The 22,840-nt window shown below is 42.3% G+C and overlaps 1 protein-coding gene across 1 annotated transcript in view; it reads right to left on the bottom strand.

Annotated features, from left to right (window-relative positions):
- LOC147723958 (uncharacterized) overlaps nt 1-16,695 on the bottom strand; it is a 39,024-nt gene extending 22,329 nt beyond the window's left edge. The window contains exons 1-2 of the mRNA XM_086917966.1: nt 16,561-16,695; nt 16,027-16,187 (exon numbers count right to left, since the gene is read on the bottom strand). Of these exons, the coding sequence (XP_086774092.1) occupies nt 16,027-16,187; nt 16,561-16,695 (296 nt within the window). The remainder of the gene's footprint in view (nt 1-16,026; nt 16,188-16,560) is intronic.
- Nucleotides 16,696-22,840: the final 6,145 nt, after the last annotated feature.

The following is a 22,840-nucleotide window of genomic DNA, read 5'->3' on the forward strand; positions in this document are numbered from 1 at the left end:
AATAATAGCATGAGGAATCTAATAGTGCTAGAAATGATGGTTAATAATAAACACAAGAACAAGGAAAATGTAGTTTAACAAGCACTGCGTCACATTTTGAATCTCTTCATGGCACAATTGAGACACCCTATTGTTTTACGGCGCTACATGATTACTCACAGTGGTGAAGTTAACAACGCCGCAGTCGTCATTTCGTTACTGGCAGTGGAGCATAATGTCCTCCATTTTGTGGCCCGTGCACTGGAAAAAGTCCCACATGCAGGAGGACTTGCTGTGGAATGATTTGGGAGTCTTCCACCAGGCCTGAGGCTTGCAAGTAGTCACTGTACCTTTCCTCGTCCTCTATGTTCCGGAGCTAGCTAGCCCACAGCACTTCGTTTTTAGGTTTCTCCTGTCGAAAGCTGCGCAAGCAGCGTTTCACGCAGGCAAAATCTAATGTTAGAACAGTATGGGGGACTTGAACCCGCCCCTTCTTCCATTGGCTAGCTCCATAAATGGAGGCTAGCCATTGGAAGACATCGTTGTCAATCACTTTTTGCCGGTCAGAACGCGAATCGTGGGCGTTTCTGACTCTTTTTTTAAGTCCCGCCCCTTGTTGCCGTGTGTCCCGGGCCGCGCTGTGATTGGCTGCCGGCCCGGGACACCCCCGTGACGACATTCCCCGGGCCGCGCTGTGATTGGCTGCCGGCCCGGGACCTGACTTGTTCTTATTTTTGTTTTGGTTGCCACCCTTCCCGACCTTGTGCCTGCTGTTGTAACCGCCCCATTCAGCCCCTGGAGCTCCATACCCATCCTCCCTGTCCTGTTTATAACGGCCTACCCGCACAAAACAGATGTAGGCGGAATGTAAACATGATCAATGGCCCACAGGCAGCTTGTATAGGGGAGAAGTATAAATTCTGGGTGCCGATTGGCGTCTCACGCTTTGACGCAGTCTCACAAATCAGACCTCGAAGAAAAGGTAACTAAAATTAAAGAACACACCAGCTCTCCACCATGCATATATCCTCAATAAATAAACATTGCATTGCTAACTCTCTCTTCTTCGACTTTGAGAGTAAGTTGAATACCACTGTTTTACGTGACGCATTGTGCCATTGGGCCATTGGGCTCATTGTCTCCGTGGTGCCATGTTGGCGCTATAAAACAGAAATACACACCCAAAAACCAAGATTCTTTCTAGATATTATGTGTTATGTCCAAAGCAAATGTATCCAGTCTCCCTCTGCCAAGCGGCCAGGAGATGGCGCTGCCCCATGACCGGGAGATGGCCTTTTGTTGTTTCCCCACAGATTGTACGCTGCTCGCTCGCCCGCCGCCTCGTGTTTACTGCGTTTTTTTATGAGAATCGTGGAGGACGGGCGGGTAAAGCTTCAGTTTTATGGCAAATGATGCTAAAGAGCAAAATATTGATAAATGTTGGCCCATCTCCTATTCAGGATCACAACCTAGTTTACTTTGCCTGGTGTATTTGATTGATACGTGTCTAAAATGCATTAACTTTGAGATAAAAGGTGACACCGTTTTCTGGATGGCTCTGCTAGAGCAAAACGTTAAGTACAATATCAAATAGTAAGGCGTTTATAAATGAGTTATGTTTTGCCTTTCCCAACACGCTGACTAACTCCTGGGTATTTAAAACATGTTATCTGCACTAGATTTTAGAGAAAGGTGGCTGCGCACGTGCATTCGCATGCACGTGACGTCACATACCTTCAATGCCAGCATACAATGCTGCCTACAATAGGCCAGGAATTACCACATTTAGGCTGCCACCTGCATTATGCACAACCACCGTGGGTGATTATGTAGGAGACAAGGATGTCCCTAATACGTCAAAAAGTAACACCGTGGTGCAAAGGCTGCCTACAATATCTATGAATGGCCAGATTTATGACAGGGCGAGTCATATGCCACAGTATGACGCCATGGTGTAATAGATGCCAGTAATTATCTCCATACTGCCACAATCACCATTATGCCCTGGGTGGGCGCACAGGATGTACACGACATGTCACAAATAATCACCATTCTGTAAGGGCAGGTGTTAGTCAGAAATAGGAGCTACCACCCTTGCGTCATACCCGAATGTTACCAGGGACGAGCAATGGGCCTCCTCCCATGGAAGGCCATAGGTTGGCGATAATTACAACCGTCCTGCGAGGCTCAGTACTTGTTGCCAACAAATGCCTTCTTTGTGCCTGGGCCAATATTTCACTAAGACCGACAGTGGGCCCGCTTCTCCTGCATGCACTCAAAGCCACGCATGCACACACTAATATATGCGTGTATGAACTCACACAAACAGACGTGTGCGCACAAAAACACACAGCAGCAACATTTTTTCAATTACCTTCCCCGCTGGCCAATTTTCAAGGTCTATTAAAATATTTGGAATTTGGACGGAAATGTTAATTTTGAATCCGATTCTCTATGTAATTCTTCATTATCTGCTACCTACAGCCCTGTTTTATTGAAAGATCAAAGATAATAATCAAAACAAGTATTTTGACAGATTTATTAAGGTGGGTATTAATTTACCTGTTATTGGTTGTGTTTCTAACTTGGGGAGTACATGGCGCTATATAAGTATATAAGTACTGTTGAATTGAATCTCATAGAGAAATGAATTGAAGGCTGTGTGGCACTGCGCAACAGCAGCAATCCATTGTTGTATGATACATTTTAAAAAAAGTAGAAATTGAGTTTTATAAGATGGCGAATCCTCTTGATGTCTCTTTCTTAATCTCACATCTCCTGTAATTATTAATTTGGGATGCATGTATTTTCAAACCGTCAGGCTGAATGGAGTCTCTGGAAACGTCACACGTTGTGTTACTAATAACATTCTTTGTGCCTTACTTTCTGCATCAGTATGGGCTTGCAGCACTAACAGCGCGCGTGCTCTTACTTAGCTACAAGCCACATAGATAAAAATGAGCCTTTGTATTATATTTTAGGCTCTCTCTTTTTGTCCTGACGAAGACCCCAACATGAGGCAATAACAACCCTTCAGCGTACATGGGGGTCGAAACGTAGACTACGCCAACCTAGCACACCATAGGACTGAATTAAATGGACTTACCTAACCTATGTGTGATGTGATCTGGGAACATTTATATTACCTTGACTGTAAAGGCGTATAGATTTTAATGTGATGTTATTAATGTCACGCCACCTTTACCCAGTCCCTCACAAACCTCCTCACAACCCTTCCCTTCTTCACTGAGAGCACTATTGATGTAATGACTTCATAATTACATTAACACATTTTGATGATTAAAACAATTTCTGTGATGATGAACTTACTATAATACATGATTGCAAAAATAAATGCAATTAGATTTTGAACATTTAAACTTTGTTTTTCATTTTGTTTAGTTATATTTACTGAAGCTTATTTGTGGTGAATGACTGTATGGAGTAAATACAGAACATTTGTGGAATAATTGTGAAACACACGGACCACTCTTTGCTGTACTTACTTAGTGACCCAGGTCCACGAGTTTTCAGGGCCCACCCCGTTAAAACTCAATACTCCGGAAGAAACTAAGCACCGAGTTTTTTTATTTAGTGCATTATTATATAGCGCGGACATTACCCAAAGGTGTCAGAACGCTGTACTATAGGACCAGTTACTTTACATGAGAAACGTGTTACTCAATAGAACAGTTAAAAAAATAAACAGGAGACTAAAAAAGGTAGGGTACTCGCAGTATGTGGGGGGGGTCTTCCAGTGTGTGGGGGGGCTCGCAGTGTGTGGGGGGCTCTGTGTGGGTGTGTGGGGTGGGGCTCGCAGTGTGTGGGGGGGCTCTGTGTGGGTGTGTGGGGGTGCTCTGTGTGGGTGTGTGGGGGGGCTCTGTGTGGGTGTGTGGGGGGCTCTGTGTGGGTGTGTGGGGGACTCTGTGGGTGTGTGGCGGGGCTCTGTGTGGGGGGGCTCTCTGTGGGTGTGGGTGTGTGGCATTTGCGAGAGATTAAGCTATTGACATTGTAAATGACGATGCCATTTATTTATCTGTTTTCAAAACCAACACATAAATAAAAAGTTTGTCATTTACAATGCCAATAGCTCTAACTTTTGCAAAGGCGAAACCGTTGCATTGTAAATGCTTGTTTGATTAGTGGGGGCGGGGTCAGAGGGTGTCATGTGGTGCCGGAGATGCAGCAGTATTGGATGACACAGAGCACATCCGATACAATGAAAGTGAAAGCAGAGTATGCAGCGTTGTTAAAAAGCACTAAATAAATCTTTCAATCATTGGAAACAAAAGCGCGGCCACCACTTTACATATTTTGCACGGTGTACAGGCTATTGTGAAAACAATGAACAAAAGAAAAGTACACCCGCCATTATCCAAGCTCAGGCAGCTGGAAGCTAAAATAAACAAGAAAAGAAGTCCTCAGACGAAGACATCAACACACAAGACGTAACACTATAGTACTTAGGTAGTGCTGCATCCAGCTGAAACAGAAACTAAAAGGAGGGGACATAAAGGGAGGATTACCCATTGGCAAACAAGTTTTTGTGAAGGACAGTAACACAGCCAATAAAAAAAAACATCTAGCAGCAATAGGAGTAGTTGAACTGCTAAAGTATATACAAGAGGTCAGTCGCTAAGCGATAGCGCAAGCGCCGTCTAGGCTCGACCTAAAAAACCAAGAGTATTTAGTGTGAGCCAATTGGGTGTTTGCTCTCCTCTTGGGTAGCTGGGGCTGAGAATATTTCTAAGACAAAGACCCATACGGAAAGTAACCTCAGGTCTAGATGATGTGAACTCCTGCACTGTCTTGTCTGCAGTGTGTAGGTGCCAGTGTCTTTGCATGCTGCCTGTAAGTGTTTGTGCATGTTTGTTGAAGTTTGTGATCAGACGTACTGTTTTGGTGTCCCTCTTTCCCAATTTGTTCTTGTGAGTGCTTTGTTGGCTGACCTTAGAGATTCTATCAAGGGCAGTATGTGCAGTTCTTTGATCATATCCTCTGTGTGAGAATCTGGATGCCATGCTTTGTATGCAGTCTTTAAAGGCAGATTCAGTACTACAGTTTTGTCTGGCACGCATGAATTCGCCATAAGGGATGGCATTTATCTGGTGGCCGGGGTGTGCATTAGAGGCAGGGAGAGTTGCATTGCAAGCTGTGGGTTTCCTATAAAGTCTGCTCTGAATTTTATTTTCCATAATAAAAAGTTCCACATCTAAGAAGGTGATGCTCCTCTGGCGATATTGAAAGATGAATCTGATGTTACGGTCATTGCTATTTAAGTGTGTAAAATAGCAAGACGTTTTGCAGTGGAACCTGTCCAAATCATCAGGCAGTCATCTATGAATCTGCCCCAAAAAAGGATCAAATCATTCCAGTTGCTACCTCGTATACTCCAAATCTATTCCTCTTCCAGTCTGCCCATGAATAAATTGGCATACGAGAGTGAAAATTTAGAACCCATAGCCACCCCCTGTTTTTGCTTCTACCAACCTTCCTTGAAGAGGAAGACATTGTTGCCAAGGATGAGTTTTGTCATCTCGAGCAGCATTTCCGTGTGTTCCCAGAGGCAAGCCGATCTAAGATGTAATGTATATCATAGGGCTTGTAGTACAAGATCATGTTTGATGCTCGTGTACAGTGCTATAACGTCTAACGTCACAAGTGTCATACTGTCCTCCCAAATGATGTCTGTGAGTGTACTGAGAATATGCTTTGTGTCCCTGATGTATGACAGTAAGTTGTGAACTAATGGCAGTAGGAAAGTGTCCACATATTCAGATATTCTTTCCGTCGGCCCTCCTATGACTGAAAATATCAGTCTGCCCGGGAGCAATAGGAGATTTTGGTGAATTTTGGGCAGAGTATAGATATAAGGGTATCTGGGACGGTCTAGCATCAGGTATGTGTATTTGTTTCTGTCCAGAAGGCACGAGCCATGCCATCCCTTGAGACTAGAGTTTCTGAGATGTGTGAGGGACCAAATGGGATTGGAAGGCAATGCTTCATAGCAGGTTGCTTCGTTGAGCTTTGATAATATGTCCTGTTCATAATCTGAACTGTTCATGAGAACCACATTGTCTTCCTTGTCAGCTTCGAGTATTGTGATGTCTTTGTCTGATTGTAGGGCATAAAGTGCCTCCCTTTCTCCCTTGGTAAGATTGTCCCTTCTGTTGGTATGTTGTGTGTGCGCATTGGTGTGTTTATCTAGATCTGACAATACCAGTTTGTGAAAGATATCCAAATTGCTGCCAGCCGGCAACTGCGGTGTCCATTTTGATTTTTCCTTCAGGCCACTACTTACATTTGTGTCCATATTAAATTATTTATGAAATAATGTATTTTTAAAGGAGCTAAAATAGTTAAATAGTCCCTACCTAAGTCTAGCATTCTCCTTCTTTATTTCTTTACTCAGGTTACCCATTGGCTCAATTTTAAAATAGTAACATTTTGGTAGACATCGAAGCTTTTAGTTAATCTTCCATTTGAATATACAGAAGTAGATTGGTAGATTTGTAAGAGATTGAGGAAGCAATTTACAGACAGATTTCATATTAAAAAATTACTAGATTTGTGCTCTAATGAGTAGTGAGAGCCTCCAAATGAGTTGCTGTTTGGATTTTTATTTTATTCTTATTAGTTTTTCCCACTTGTTTGTACCAGTATTAGAAAGGATTTTTTTTAGAGGACTAGTTTATTTCAGGCCCTTGTAGCAGCAGAGCCAAACGTTTTCACGTGCATATTTAGCTTTCTGCACACAAAAGTGAATTCTTCTAAAGCAGCACCATGCCTCCCAGTGAAGCCACATTATGTAATCGAGGTGAAAGTTATAGTTCCTTTTAGAACTTTATGATCTTCATATGCTCTGCCTTTTTCTTTACCGTTTTTCCTTTGGGCCACACAACGCCAGGACTGCCCGGGACCCTACCACAGCCGCCGCCCACACCACCAGTGCCGCTGCTGCCGGGGCTCGAACCAAACTGCCCGGCAGCCCTTGCCGCGCGTTCGACAGCAGCGCGGGGGGGAAAGCGCCAGGAGGCGCTCAAAAGCAGAGAAGGGCTCCGGTGGAGTGGGAGCCCTGACTTTTTCTTTACCGTTTTTCCTTTGGCCCACACGACGCCAGGACTGCCAGGATGACCCGGGACCCTACCACAGCCACCGCCCACACCGCCAGTGCCGCAGTTGCCAGGGCTCGAACCACACTGCCCGGCAGCAGTTGCGGCGCGTTCGACAGCAGAGCGGGGGGAAAGCGCCAGGAGGCGCTCAAAAGACAAGCAGGGCTCCGGTGGAGCGGGTCACGTCGGGAGAAGCCCGGGACAAGGGCGGGGCCGTCTGTGGCCATCAGAGGCTGAAGGAGGTCAGACCAGGCCATCCCTCCTGGACTCTGTAAACATATGGACCAACTAGGTATGTTGACAGCTATAGTCTTTTATTCCAGATTGATATTGGTGGTATTGTAAGCCAGAGTGTGCTTAGACCAAGACCAAAAGTTTACTGAATTGTGGCTCTAAGAATTGGATGGTTATTGTAACCGGTCCTTATCAACTAGGTATTGGAAGTAAAGGGGAGGGAGGGTGTGTTTCTCTCGCTTCCCTGTTACTGTGCACTTAGCTGTATAACTGTGATCATTAAGTAGCCGTAGGTCCCTTTTGTTTGTATTTGTGAGTGAGGTCTAAAACTTGTTAGTGTAGTTACGAGAAGAAACCCTGCATAGCTGCGAAATCATACTTAGCATACAATCATGGGCAAACGAAAATGTAAGGCAGGGACTTTGGATAACTTTATTCTAAGGGCAGAATCACTCATAACCCATGAGATTGAACTGGTAGAAAGAAGATTATCTCTGGATCCATCTAAACTGCCAACGTATAAGGAATGTGATTTACCAACTCTACTCGATCCCCTACAAATGCCCACGGCCAATAGTACTGTATCCCCTTCCTTGTCTGTAAGTAGCCCTGAGGTAAACCCAGTCCTTAGCCATGATGATACCCCTGAAGTGGATGTACCAACAACACAATCAATAACAACAAGAATTCGAGGACTAAGGCAGGGAGGACCAATGAAATAAAAACCAAAGATTATATCGCAGGGGAAACGGAATGCCAAGAACAATGGGGGGGCTAGGCGATTAGGGGCAATACATAAAGGGGACACAGAAGTGATTGAATGTACAGGGGTCTCAAGAAGGACATTTGGTACTCAAACTGAGATTTAAAATTGTCCTCATCTTAATAGAGTCGATGGCACGATTGAGACATTAGAGCAAATCGTTGCAGATATTTTTAAGACTACCTTAGACTCTGTACAGGCCCAAATAAAGGACTCTTTGGGCATTAGAATGATGGACTTAGATGATAAAATTGCCCAAATAAACCAGGCTATAGCGAAACTAGATATCACGTTTGAAAAGGGAAGTGGCATTATTGATGAAGGGGCTAAATTAATTGCTGAGTATAGAAATAACTATCCCAAAATTAAGGAAGTAAGTACTGATTGACATCCCCTAGCGCAGCCAAGATTAGATTTCGCATAACACAGGCATCGTGAGAAAAAGAGTTGAACCACTAAATAAGAAGGAGTCTCAAAGTGAGAATAAATATCCAGGAGATAGAAGAATAGACCCAACTGTGAAGGGAGTAGACCACACTGATAATGGCATTAGAAGGGGGTCAGTATCCAGTATAAGCAAAACAGAGCTAATCCCTAACCATGATAATTTAAATCTACTGCCAGCTGCATGCCTGTATGTGTTAATATTAACTGGTGTGCCGGCTCTAAGGCAGGACTAAAATGAGACATGGCATAACCTTGGAAATAAAGTTGTAGACTGGCTTCAAAAGTTTAAAAGATTCAACCCACAAAAAATGAATGAAATCCTAATGGTCCACAGGGTGGGGTTGGTGGGGGTCCACAGGAAAATTATTCAAGGCAACTGTATAGTCGTAAACTTTAGGCACCCCGATACAGTCCGCAACTTATTAAGATTACATGAGGAGTCTTTAACACAGAATACTAATATTCATGCCCTCCCTCTTGGGTACTTTTATAGACCAGTTGGTGGAGAAACAGCCCAGAACTGTAGTAATTTGTCTCCCCTCCATATTGCTAATAGATTTCAAGATCTTTCCTCCTGGAGGCGGTCGATTGACTGTATTTACCAAAAGCTCTGGGAGATGAAAAGCTACTTATACCGATAGAAATAGATATGGAGGGTGAAAAGGTTGCTTCTTACACTGTATCAGAGATTAATTTACCTACAATACAGGAGGTAGATATGGGTGGGGATGGCTTAGTGTTGCAAAAAACTATATCAAACCTGGGTGGTGAAATATCACTACTAAGGGAAACTACGAATATAAGTCACACTGTGTTAAATGAATCTTTGGTAGTCAGGAGTGGTAGTAATTAGCCAAGATTAAAACTAACCTCATGGAACATAGCGGGGCTCAGGAAAAATTTTAGTGACCCGGAGTGGAATGAGTATATTGAAACAAGTGATATTTGCCTTTTACAGGAAACCTGGGCGTTATCTGCCCCGCATAGAGTGGGGTATTGAACATTCCATGTTGATGCAGTACCCTCTGTTAGAGGGAGGCCCTCGGGGCTTGTAATATGGGTATAGGTAACACTTGAGATTAAAATTACAGAACTACGTACTAACTCAATGGATATACTCGGAATACGAATAAACACAAAGGAAGGAAGGGTCTTTCATTTATTTAATGTGTATAACAGACCAGGTCCTTCGGCAAGAGAGTCACAGATATGAGAAAAGTTGGACTTGCTCCTTAATTCTTTGGAGGGAAAATCGAGCATTATAATAGGTGGTGACTTAAATTGTAATTACGAGCCCATTATAGGGCTTGGAGACATTTTTGAAGATGAGGACAGTGCCAACAATATCCCTGTATTAAATAATACCAACCTAGTCCCCTTCACCATCCTAGCAGTACAAATCACGAGGTTGACAGCTACCTATGGGCTGAGAGCTTGTAACAGTTGTTTTCCATCAGATACACTAATGGCTGCTACCTTTTCTAGGAATAACTCCCAAAGCAAAATCAAATATATTTTGGTTTCTCTTGATATTTGGACCTATGTAGTTGATTTAGAGATTATCCCTAGAATTGAGAGCGATCATCGCCCGCTCCAGTTGTTATTTCTCAATAGTTTACTGTCTGGCTTGGTTACGACTAGTGAAGCAGCTAATAAAAAAACTGATGTCATTCTAGCTAGTAATAATCGCTGCTCATTAAAATGGGCCCACGTGCCGGAACATAGCGAAGTGCTAGCAGAAATTTATAGTACACTAGCTGACACTTTCCTTAGACATTTAAGTACACAGGTTGAAGGGAGTGTTTTTGTAGATTTACACAAGGTTTTTTTTTTTAAATCACTAATTCCGTTGGTAATGAAAATGCCCAAAAAATCCCCAAAAATGTAATATTAATGTTAAGTAGGAAACCTTGGTATGACAAGGATTGCCGCAATGAGAAAGCTAGACTACCACAAACAATAAAAAATAAGAACTCTATTTAAATCAAGGAAGCCAGAAAGGAATATAGGAAAATACAAGAGAAGGCGAAAATAAATTGGGATGAGGAAAGTTGGTCAGAACTGTTGATGGCTGCTAAGAGCAAGGACCAAGTGGCGTTTTGGAGATTAGTGGCTAAGGGGAATCGTACTGGAGGAGTAGTCAAGGATGTCTTTCTCGAGGAGACAACCTGGGTTGAACATTTCACCCAGCTTTACAGGGCATCAGAACAGTTGGGGTTCTAAATAAGGTTGTTCCACTGTTAAGCCCTAGTATACCCACATTGGTGTTTGAACTAGAGGAAACAGTGTTAGCTATTAATGTGGTAAAAAATGGAAAGGCACCCGGACTGGATAAAATCCAAGGTGATTTATATAAACACGAAATTAATGTCTGGGCGCCGTACATTAATCATTTGTGCAATGCTTTAACAGCAGGCGTGGATTTTCCGGATACCTGGAGGGGGGGCGGAAATCGTATTGATTCTTAAAAAGGGCAATAGGAATGAACCAGCTAACTATGGCCCCATTAGTTTAATGGATATCTTACAAAAAATTTATGCAAGGCATATTTTAAACTATATGAACACATGGATAGAGGAGAAAGGTGTCCTCACGAAGTTTGTCAGGTTTTAGACCCAAAATAAGTACCATAGACCAGATATTTAGATTTTGTTGTTTATGTTGGAAGTATGTTAAGATAAGGAAGGGGCATCTGTATGTTGCATTCGTATATCTTAGGGCAGCTTTTGATCTTATCCCACGTGAACTGCTATGGGAGTCACTATACTGTCAAGGGCTTCCAGTTTGCCTTTTGCAGCAGATTATAAGGTTGCAGGAAAATAATTACGCTAAAGTAAGATGGGGCCCGAATGGCAAACTAACAAAAGCAATCCCTATTAAGAGGGGAGTTCGCTAAGGATGTGTGTTGGCACCCACACTATTTTGATTGTTTGTTAATGACATCCCATCATATTTGGAGACCGGTAACAATGATGCACCGAAACTGAATGGAGAGAGGGTTCCAGCCTCCCTATTCGCAGACAATACTATATTGATATCCCAAACGCCTAGAGGTCTGCAACACTTATTAAATACATTCCAAACATATTGCACTGGAAAGGGCCTTGAGATAAATACTAATAAGACCACATGCATGGCCATAAACCCTCATAAAACCTCCAGGGGAAATTTGTTTTTAAATAAGCAAAAGCTAGAACATGGGGAGGGTTTTACATACTTGGGTGTTTCATTAGATTCAAAATTATCATGGAAAACCCAAGTAGAAAAAAGTAGATTTTATACTGACACAGAACACCTTACCAATTATGAAAAAACATGGGAACAGTCATAGTAAGGCTATTTCCCCCGCTCTTGAGGGTTTTAAATTTAAAGCACAGTCCGCTGCATTATATGGGGCAGAAATATGGGGGACATCGAGTAGGAATGTCTCCATGGATTGTGAAAATAAATTCTATAGGGCTCTCTTGAGACTGCTGACAAGTACGCCATTAATACCAGTAATGCTCGACTTAAACATGAAACGCACGGACCATTACGCTATCTTGAGACCACTATCCTTATGGGTGAGAATTTGGTCCACACCTGAGTTAGCTGTTTATGAAGATGGCCTGCAAGAAATAATGGGATTGGACTGTAATAATTCAATTGTCTGGTTAAAACATGAGCGTACATGGCTGAAAAGGATTGGCTTGGCACAGTTTTGGGACGAGCCTTCAACCTTGAACCAAAACTCGAAGAAGCTACTAAAATCTGCATTCTGGGTATATATCGATTATAGTTTACTAAATTAAAAAACAGGCGGAACTTTGACAAGTAAATTTTCTTACATTTAAAGATTGTGCTTTGAGCAGTTTTTGGATGAGCTCCAACCACCTCTGGCTAAAACATTATATATGAAACTTAGATATGGGTCTTGAAAACTAACAAGACTTTAGCCAGATGGACAAGCACTCACACTGTAAAGACTAGTGACCTATGTACCATGTGTCCATGCAATACAATAGAAGATGAGTCGCATATCCTCTTTTTTTGTCCTGCCTATGAGGCAATCAGGAAAAGATGGATTAAACCTCTGTGTTTAAATTTGGGAGTACGCTTGTATAAAGAAGCGGAAAGAATTTTAAAAAATGATACCAGACAGGTGATAGTTTTCGGCGTCAGCAGATTTCTGCTAGCCACAAGTTTTATACGCATTAAAATGGGTCTGAAGCTCTGAATGAAATTATGATGCATTCCATAACAATTGATTATAAAATGTTACTGTCATTTTGGACAGATTAATTGTGTATATATGTTTATAGTTCTTAAAGTATTATTCTTAACAAGTTATGATGATGAGCTGGACTGAAGTAATGATATCCATGTGTTCTTATATGTTTTTCATATTCATTTTAAATTTGATGCCTTTTTAATCTATTTAAATTACGTTTTTAGTGTAACTATTTCCTAACCTTGACCACATTATCTGTAAAACCACTAATTCCCTTATATGAACCTTGTATTGTGTATTTTATGTTTTATGTATCTTTTATGGCTCTATTGTGCCGAAATAAAGATTAAATGAATGAATGAATATTTAGCTTACTGCACACAAAAGTGAATTCTTCTAAAGCAGCACCATGCTTCCCAGAGTAACCACATTATGTAATCGAGGTGATAGTTCTAGTTCCTTATTAGAACTCTATGATCTTCTTATGTAGCTATTTATGGGACTACGGTGTTGTTATATGTGGTTTGATACATAGCGACGCTTGTCTTGGGTGGTAGCTATGAATCTCCTGGGTACATATCAACTGGCTAGGACCTAATCAAAATGCAGCATTTTTTGTATTGTACAGCGGTCTTTGTTTACAACTACATATACCACATACATACATATACAATAACACAAGTGGCTGTAAAGCAACAAGATGTGTATCATAAATATATATCTTAAAATAAAGAAATACAGTGTGTGTGATCTGTGTCAGAGTAAAATGTACACTTTGTTAACCCTTCTCTGACCTGCTTGAAACACTGTTGAGCAGAAAGCCTCTGAAAAAAGCTCTGAGCTGAGCTGAGACAGCTAACTGTTATTTGTTTTTTAGAAACCAGCTTTCATCCTTGGTGTGATTTTCCCTGAGGTCGGTTTTGCTGGAACGCAGAAAACATACATAAATTAGATCTAAATAGCTAGAAAACATTGTTTTATTGTGCACCGTTAGAACCACAGCAACAGAATGAAAGCATTATTATTTTACTTTTTTTAATGTTTTATCAAAAACTCGTAAAGTACCCAAGAGGCGTTCTGGGGATGGATTTTAACGCTCTTATCCTTGGTCAGTTTTTTCTGTGAAACAGCATGTAGCTTTTTTAAATATTCTTTTTATTGTTTTTTTTATCAAAGACATTACATTACCATATCAGCTCTGCAATCCCATCACAGTACAATCACATATTTACCGCCAAACCCAGGGGACATCATATTTAGGATGCAGCACACATAGAAATAGGAAAATGCCTCTAAGGACTGTTTTTTGTGTGTGCAGGAAGGTGTTCCTTCCTGTGCAAAAGCAATCCTGCCTACAATGCAGGCACCCTTGCACTATGGTGCAAAGGTGCCAGCGTTGGTGCTAGGCAGCACATTATGCTCCAGCGCTGGCAAATGACAGGAATGCAGCATATATTGTTAAGTACGGCGCATTCCTGCCCTTTCCCTATTGCGCAGTGCAGCAATGCGATTTTCTGCACTGTGCGTTAATTTCATATATGTGCCCTTTTGTCCTTCAGTTCTATCTCCTTCAAGGAAGTCTATTGTTTGGAGGGTCAGACAATTTAGTTAACACTTTCGCCCACTCGGCAAGTTCCTTCATAACTGTATCATATCTCTGTGATGCCTTCATGTGTTGTTCTCCTGCCAGGGCCCACTGTAGTAAGTCTTTCTTTCAGCAAGTCACACCAGGGGCACTGGGAGAAACACAATGTATCGCAATTGTTCTTTTTGCCAGTACTTTTCCCAATGCCCACATTCGTAATCTCATTTTACAATGTTTGTGTACCGACAATATACAAGTAGACATGTTTATACGGATGTCTCCCGAGCCATACCAGTCCTACCGCACAATGTTCACCACTTTAATCCAGGAGCTTTCCGCCTTTGGACACACCTATGTCTCATGTAGAAATTTTGGCCTCAGGCCTGTCACATCTACCACACTTAAATGGTCTACCTGGGAATATGAGGGCCAGTTTGCCTGGTGTGATGTATGTTTTGTGTAAACAATGAAACTGTGCCAATTTGAAACAAGTGTTAGGGGATATAATTTTAACCGGCTCGAATGTTAGCCAATTCCGGTATTACCCTCTAGTTTTCTGTGTCAGCATAACTTTTCCCTCCAATTCTAAAAAAAAAAAAAAGAAATTCAAGCCCCATCACTTTTTGATGTTTTTTGATTGGTGTTGGCCATAACGCCAGTGCAATATTTGAAAAATTTGCATAGTACTGGGTCATCCAAATTTGATCCATAAGCCGAACAGAGTGCGATTGTAATCCTTGCGAATTGGCATTCAGCAATCACCCATCTGCCGTACCTGTCGGATGAGCATTGTATAAACCCACAAATATTCCTTGCTCGCTAGAATTGCCACCCCTCGGGTATTTGTGCTTGTTGTCGTATAGGCACCCAACATGAAACCAAAAGATTCAAGAATTATTTATTTGATCCCTCTATATGCGTTTCTTGCAGGCACAGAATATCTGCATGAAGAGCTTTAAGATCTTCAGCGATATTACGTCTTTTGACGTTATCATTCAGGCTGCAAATATTCATGCAAGCCTTACTCGTTGCCTAGCTGCATAAACCATTTCTTGAACAGATTTATTTTAAGCAGATTGAGAAAAGCCCAAAAAATTAGAAGAGAAGGTTAGAAAAGAAAACATTGAGATTTGGCCCTTTAAGTTCATTCAGTTACACTGCGGCTTTAACCTCTGATGTAAAAACACGGACCTTGTTTCCAAAAATAATTGTGAGGTGGCGGGGTTCATCAAGAATGTTTCCGTGCCTTTCTCCTGTCAGAGCTTAATTAACTGTCTCAACCTCCACCTTTGTTCAATGGGAACATGAATAAGGTCTGGTCTTGTGAGTGTGGCAATCAGAGCTTCACTTGGAACAGGCTGCGCTTTCTTAAATATCGCCTGCCTAGGCAAACAATTACACAAGTAGACGATAATGATAATGGCATCACCTCCGCTTTGTGCCTGACTTTGATTTTGCTTCTCCATAAGGGGGAACAATGAGCCCACTGGATCTCTTGGTTCAGTCACACGATGACAACGCCCGGAAAGGCACCCTTGAATAGCTTCACCAGAAACAGCCCGGTATCCCTGCTCTCAACACCTTTCTCATAGCCCAAGATCCGGAGGTTATTAAGCTTCTGTGCATTCTCATAATCTTCAAGTTTCCATTGAATATCAATGATTTGATAGGCCAGTGATTTAGTTTGGCCCTTTACTTCAAAACAACCATTTCCAATGTTGCAGTGCGGTTTTCAACTGAAGTGATCCTCTCTTCAATCTCTGTACAAGCCTTGGAGATTTTCCTAACTTCTGCCTGAAGTTTCTTTGTGGCTTGTTTGTCCTTGCACCCATCGAAACGTGTTTCATCTTGATGTTGCTTAATAGAGTTGTATATTAACTTTAATGAAGGTTCCTCAACAACATTCAGCATAGCCTTATGTGATTCAGGATAAACCTGTTCAGTTGCTGAATAATCCCATTTCAGAGCTAGGGCTGTGACATTTCTATGCTGTGCGCAATTAGTTTATCATTTGACTTTGAGTTTCTTGTTTTTGTATGGAGCTTTGCCCTCTTTACAATATCAGTCAAATCATCAGAGGTGCTGCTTACACTGCTCTCGAGGATTAGGAGTTGGTACCCCATTTCATATCCTCCATGCTGGAAGCCTCCGAGCCATTGGTTAGAGAACAGAATCTGTCACCTCAATCAGAGGAATTATCTAGTGGCCCAAACCCTCCAGCACTGCTCACCAATGCTTTTATGTCCTTGGCATCAGACTTGGTCTTCTTTTCAGTGAGATCATTGTCTTTTATGGCGTTTCCCAACATATCTCTAATTGTAACAGAATTGACATATAACTGCTCAGCTACTACTGCCATTGCCATGGTGGCGTTCCAATCCCCCTTCACTCCAGAACTAGCCATAACACTGATGGCAGGGGTAATGGGGAGCGGGTCTGCCAAAGGACCAAGTGATGAGCCTTCTGCGGAGTTGCCGCCATAATTTGGGGAACAGGCAAAGCATGAAGCAGGTTATTATCACTCCCATCAATGCCAGATTGCACACCCTTCAGAGACCTGGAGATTAGTCTTTGTTAGTCACAAGAAAATAAAGACTGGTGGCGGTCTGTGTTCTACCCTAAAGATTAGAGCAAAAAATATGATTGTAAGAAGGCAGGTGTATGTGTGTTAGAACCTAGAAGTGTATGAATAAGAGGAAATGAATCCCATCAGCCCACCCATATGGCGGAGTATCGTCATCTGGGATTAGAAGAGGTCAAGGTCCAGATAAGGAGACACACCTGATTGAATTGTGTGTGTTTATCTCCAATTCTCCAAGACCACCCAAGATGGATCCGACCCAGAGTAGTATGCGTGGGTATCTATGGTGTGAGAGAACAAATTGCAGTGAAAAAAGTGTGATCAAAATCAGAAATAAGTGCTAGTTAAAATTGGCTACCATGATATAGGGAAATCTTTATTCGGGGTAAACCATGGTGTCAAGATTAAAAAGAAAGTGTATAAAAGTCTAAAATAATGACTGTCCTATATAGTTGGTATCATGGTCAACATGTTTCTGCCCTGCAGGGGCATCTCCCCTACTAGGCTTTCATCAGGACCAAATTAGGATACACTACTGCAATAACGTACATATGATCAAAGAATCAAAAAAGAATTGTTACCAAATAATAATACTGGGTATTGTGCCGCCCGCTAGTTACTCACTGCGTCGGTACTTCCAGTTTTACAAAGGATTCCTTCCTGAAAAAATTCAAAACACACATATATAACAGTATCCAACACATACACAACCTGCCTATAATTCAATCCGTGTTGGTAGCGCTTCAAAATCAAAATTTAGCAGTGATACAGGGTAACATCAATTTAGAAAGAAATAGTTTTCACTCACCCAATGATTCTTGGGAGTAAGCCTCACCTCTCCTGGCCACGGCTCAGGAATTAGAGGGCCCGCTCTGTATTCGTGGGAAAATAATTTTTTAATATATATGTAAAAGTGGTGTACACAAGGGTATCACCCTTCATATAAATTTACCACTACATGTACCTCCACAGGGAGGCACATAAACAACATTGGTATTGAGTCACTTATAGTATCGAGAAGGCTGAAGACATCAAGGAAATGTCAAGAAACAGATGGCTGTCCTAACACTCAACATAAATGAGACGATTCTTGTCATCTACTTCTAGATACAATGCAAAGTTGTTTCCAATGGCATGATTCTTAAATGCATCTCATTTCACAAGTTAACTAGATGGTTAATTTTATGTTTTTGTTTAGTCATAGACTAAGATAGATGTCAGAAGTAGTTAAGAAAAAGAGCAGAGTTACAGCGCACTATTGCTCCTTACCTGTCCGTCGGTACCTCTGGCCTTGTCCTGAGGCTTTGGGGGAGGTACCGACTGGACCGAGCTTCGTAGTTAATATATCCACTAAAGACCAATCAACACGCCGTGTTTGCTCATATGACCAGTGGACCATGTTGGAAACTGCAGTTACTTTGAAAATAGCTGAAGGCGGGACAACCCGGTACTTATTATTGGCCCTCTGCTGACCAATCATATGTCTATTCCAATGTTTGGGGGTCGGGTTATGGTTTTGAATAAGGTCTGGCTGGAATCTCTTCTCTGGTTGTTCATAATATTCACCCGAGATTATACTCCTTGTGAATTTATTAAGCCATTTCGTATCGGTGTCTAAAACCTCAGACACCGAGTCATCGTTCTATAATGCTCACATGAGAGAAATATTTTCTCCGTCATAGAGGCCCTGTTATTGGGCAAGAGCCCAAATCGAGAGCACTGATTGGCCCCTAGAGAGTCAAAGGGCTATCATGTTACATCACTAAGTATCAGTCATCCTCTACACTCAGGGTAACTATTATACCACAAGCTTTTTGTTTGGTTTAGAGCCTGAATACAGGTCATTGATTGGACAGGAAGCAAGACTCTGTGATAGTAACATTGAAGACCTTAGGCAAATAGCCCGTGTTCGATGTTATCAGCATGAGGTAGTAATATCAGATTAATAATTAAACTGATAGCTGTCTAGTGTGTATTGGTATTCTCCTTCCGCATTGTCGAAAAAATCGGAACACCGAAGGCGCGTTCCATTTCCGACATACGGAAGTGGATGTTGTCTTCATCATAGGGGCTTCATGATTGGATAAGAACCCCAGTCAAGAGCGCTGGTTGGTCCTTCAAAAGTCAAATGGCTTCTCTGTTAAAACGCTCAGTGTACTCCCCCGGTGGAGATCGTTTTCTAGGACACAGTTATACTAAGCATCCCAAACCTTATGATAGGATTAGAGCCTAAGTAAGGGATGTTGATTGGGCATCCGTAGAGTCAGTGATGTTTACCATAAAGACCTAAGGTGTGTGGGTTACGTGTGGAATAATCGCTACACACAGAGTGTCCTCACAATGGGATATTGATGTGAAATAAATAGTGTAAATGGTGTATGGTTTCAAAGCTTCACATCTATACGTGGACAGAGTCTCAGTATTTACATGTGTATCAGATTTCTAGTCTTTCTTACCATGCTGCCAGACTGCAGAGTCGAGTGACCTTCTTGTGATTCCTCCATGATGACAGTAACCGGTACTTGAGCAGGGGAGGGTGGATTTAGGTGCTGTTTCAGAAGACCTGCTGCAACTGTCGACGCCAGGCCCATCTCTATTGTTGAGGCAGTCGCCCTTCAATGACCGGATCCCCAGGAGTGATAGTGGTCCTCCTGCTGGGGCAAAGAATTCCTCAATAGAGGGCTGCGTGCCAGATCCAAATCCCTTAGCCAAAGAGTCCGTGCTTTTTCTCCCTTCCACTTCCATCTTAAAGTGCCGGGAGCCATAAGTTTTACCGCCGGACTCTAGCTAACCAGTGCTGCTGCCAGGCTATTAGATCTCTTCTTGCCACTCGTGATCTACAGAGTATCACCCCAGTGAATTTTATCATGGAGTGCGCCAGATTGGCAATGATGGAGAATTACTTCAAATTTGAAGATCAGATCTATCTCCAAACCTCAGGAACATCTATGGGGAGTATTTTTGCCCCCAGCCTCACCAACCTTTATGTTCACCTGTTTGAGCAGAATCATGTTCTCAACCATAGCAACCCCTACTTCCATCAGGTGGTGCTATGGAAGAGATACATTGACGACATTCTCTTGGTTTGGCAGGGTACACCAACAGAGGTGAAATCATTTCATGTTTGGTTGAACAATCAAAACCAATATCTCAAATTCACTGTTGAGTTCAGCCGGGTTGATTTACCATTCCTGGATATTCTTATTTTCCCTAAAGATGGGAAACTTGAATGCGAACTCTATAAAAAACCAATGTCCAGGAACTCTTTGTTGGCTTTTGATAGCCATCACCCTCGGGCATTACGGGAGAACCTCCCAGTTGGACAGTTTATGAGAATTCGTAGAAACTGTTCATCTAAACCTCTTTTTGACAAACATGCCCGTACTCTGTCCCATCAACTACATGAATGGCAGTATCCACGCCATTGTGTAAGAAAAGCCTGGAAACGGGCCTCCAATAACAACAGGGAGGCACTCCTGGAGAACAGACCAGAAAAGGCGCCTTTGGATAGGCTGACTTTTGTCAGCACATTCCGTGTCCTTTCAAATAGGATCCAAAAGACAGTGCGAAAACATTGGGATATCTTGAACATCGCCCAAACCAACATTCTTCCACCACTGTTCTCTTTCAAGAAAGCTCGTAGTTTACGGGATAGTCTGGTCCACACTAGACCCAGACCAAAAGTGATAGAAACTGTCAATACATTGTGGCACATTCCACCAGTACGTGGCCATTTTCCATGTGGCTCTTGTAGCGCCTGTCCTCAGACATACAGAGCGGACCAAGTGGACATAGGTACAGGAAATCCGTGGTTACTCCGAAAACACACCAATTGTAACACAGAGGGGGTTATATACATGATCACCTGCCCGTGTTCACTTAGGTACATTGGCCACACTACTCAGAAAATGAAGGTTCGCATTAGCGAACATAAAAGTACAATCCGATGTCATAAACAGCCCACCTGCACCACTAACCATTTCTTGTTGATGAAACATAAAGCAGAGGAATTGAAATGGGTGATTTTGGAACATCCTTACATCCCACCACACATTAGCGACAAATCCAGGTTTCTATTCATCAAGGAGCAAAAATGGATTTTCAAGCTGCGTAGTGACAGTAGAGGATTGAATGATTCCATCCCATGGATCTCCATTTAAGCATTGTGTTATATATCTACCCCCTCTTCTGTCTCCATCTATGAAGGGATATGAACATTTCAGTATACTCTCCCTTTGTCAAATGTGGTGTTCAACGTACCCTTTCACCTTTGGACTGTATGTACCATAAGGGACACTTTGCCACACATATCATCATCTTTTTATGGGCCACATTTATTGACCTATATAATTGGATGTAATCAATACAGTTTACTACATCATACGTATGACTGCATTCCTCTGCCCTACAGAGCCTTGATTTTAATATCCTGGAATATGCATTTTTGTCAATACAACACGCTACGAGTGTGCGGGAGAGGTGCGTTTCGTCGGCTTCATGATGTGCGACAGCCGCGAATGCGCTGCTTTGAATTTAATTGTTCTATCCTCCTTTTGTTCGCTAAATTTGCGGCGATTTCAGTCTTTTTACAATGCCAGCCATCCTTTTTTCAACAGCAGCGGGATTTAACAGCGTGGTCCTAACAATGCTAAACCCACCAGTGCGGCTGCGCGAAGGATTAGTAGCCGTTAGACGCTTCATCCTGAGTGCGCATGCGCGAATGACTAGCGCACCGTTCCACAACAGCTTAGACAACGCGCAAGTCCAGTTTAACGAGCCACAACTATAACGCGGCTGTACACATGCGCATCGACTAAAACGCTTGATAATCACCAATTAACCCTGATTTTGGCGGGTGAAAGCGGCTAATCAAGTCGATAATTCAATCAACTCCAGTATAAAAGGGAGGAGCCCGGTCCTGTCGGTACCTCCACTTCCTCTCGGATGACTGAGAGAGGTACCGACGGACAGGTAAGGTCTCCTCCTCTGGGTATTTTTCGACTGGCACCTTAAGTTACCTTTATATAACAACTACCCAGTCTGTGACTAAGTCAGGTTTCCGTTTTTAACCTAAACCGGTGATAGAAGGGGGTCTTTGGCAATTTTCTCTTCCTTTCCTATTGCCTGGAGTGTATGTCTCCTCTTTCCGGTGCCGACAACGGTGTGGTTGTGACTGTGGTTTTCATTGACTCTGTCCATAAGCAGTTAGTTAGAACTAGGATGTAACAGCTACTAGCTGGGGCATATGACCTTTGGATTTATGCCCCTTTCTTCCTTTTCACACCTTAGAGCGGGGCCTCATATTCCCGAACGGTTGCCGGGTGAGGTGAGGTCATCTCCCACGCAAAGCGCGGTGAGTATTCACAGTTAGGTCATTCCCCTGTGAACAGAGTGAGTATACTCAAGAATTAGCTAAGTGCAAATCACTTATGCTATCGTGTTGTCTGTACAGTTTCTTGTGAAAATATGGATTTTCATGTAAATATGTGTTTGTTTGTTGTGCTTCTTTCAACAGGATTAAGACACAAATTTACATCTTCCTTGTGAGCATTGGGGCTCCAAGTTCCTGGAAGATATAAGTATTCCTATATAATTTATAAATATTTTTGTTACTATTTTTCACATTCACGTTTTTCATGTTGCAGTAGCTTAATACCTAGGTCCTGATGAAAGCCGGATAGACTTCCAATTAGGCCAAAACATGTTGACCGTCCTGCACAGTGCCATTGTGTAGCTACATATTTAGGCTACCCGGCGTGATTTTATACCTTGACACTTAGACAATTCCCATTAAACATATTTTTTGTCTGAGTTGTTAATTTTAAGTTTTCTTCACCACAGCACTGCACTACACACCTTCAGCACTACCCTCTGAATAACACTCTGGCTAGAGTTTCTAGTCCACATCCATATCCGCACCATCATTCGA

Source organism: Lissotriton vulgaris, chromosome 4_1, assembly GCF_964263255.1.
Source record: "Lissotriton vulgaris chromosome 4_1, aLisVul1.2, whole genome shotgun sequence".
In the NCBI taxonomy this organism is placed as follows: domain Eukaryota; kingdom Metazoa; phylum Chordata; class Amphibia; order Caudata; family Salamandridae; genus Lissotriton; species Lissotriton vulgaris.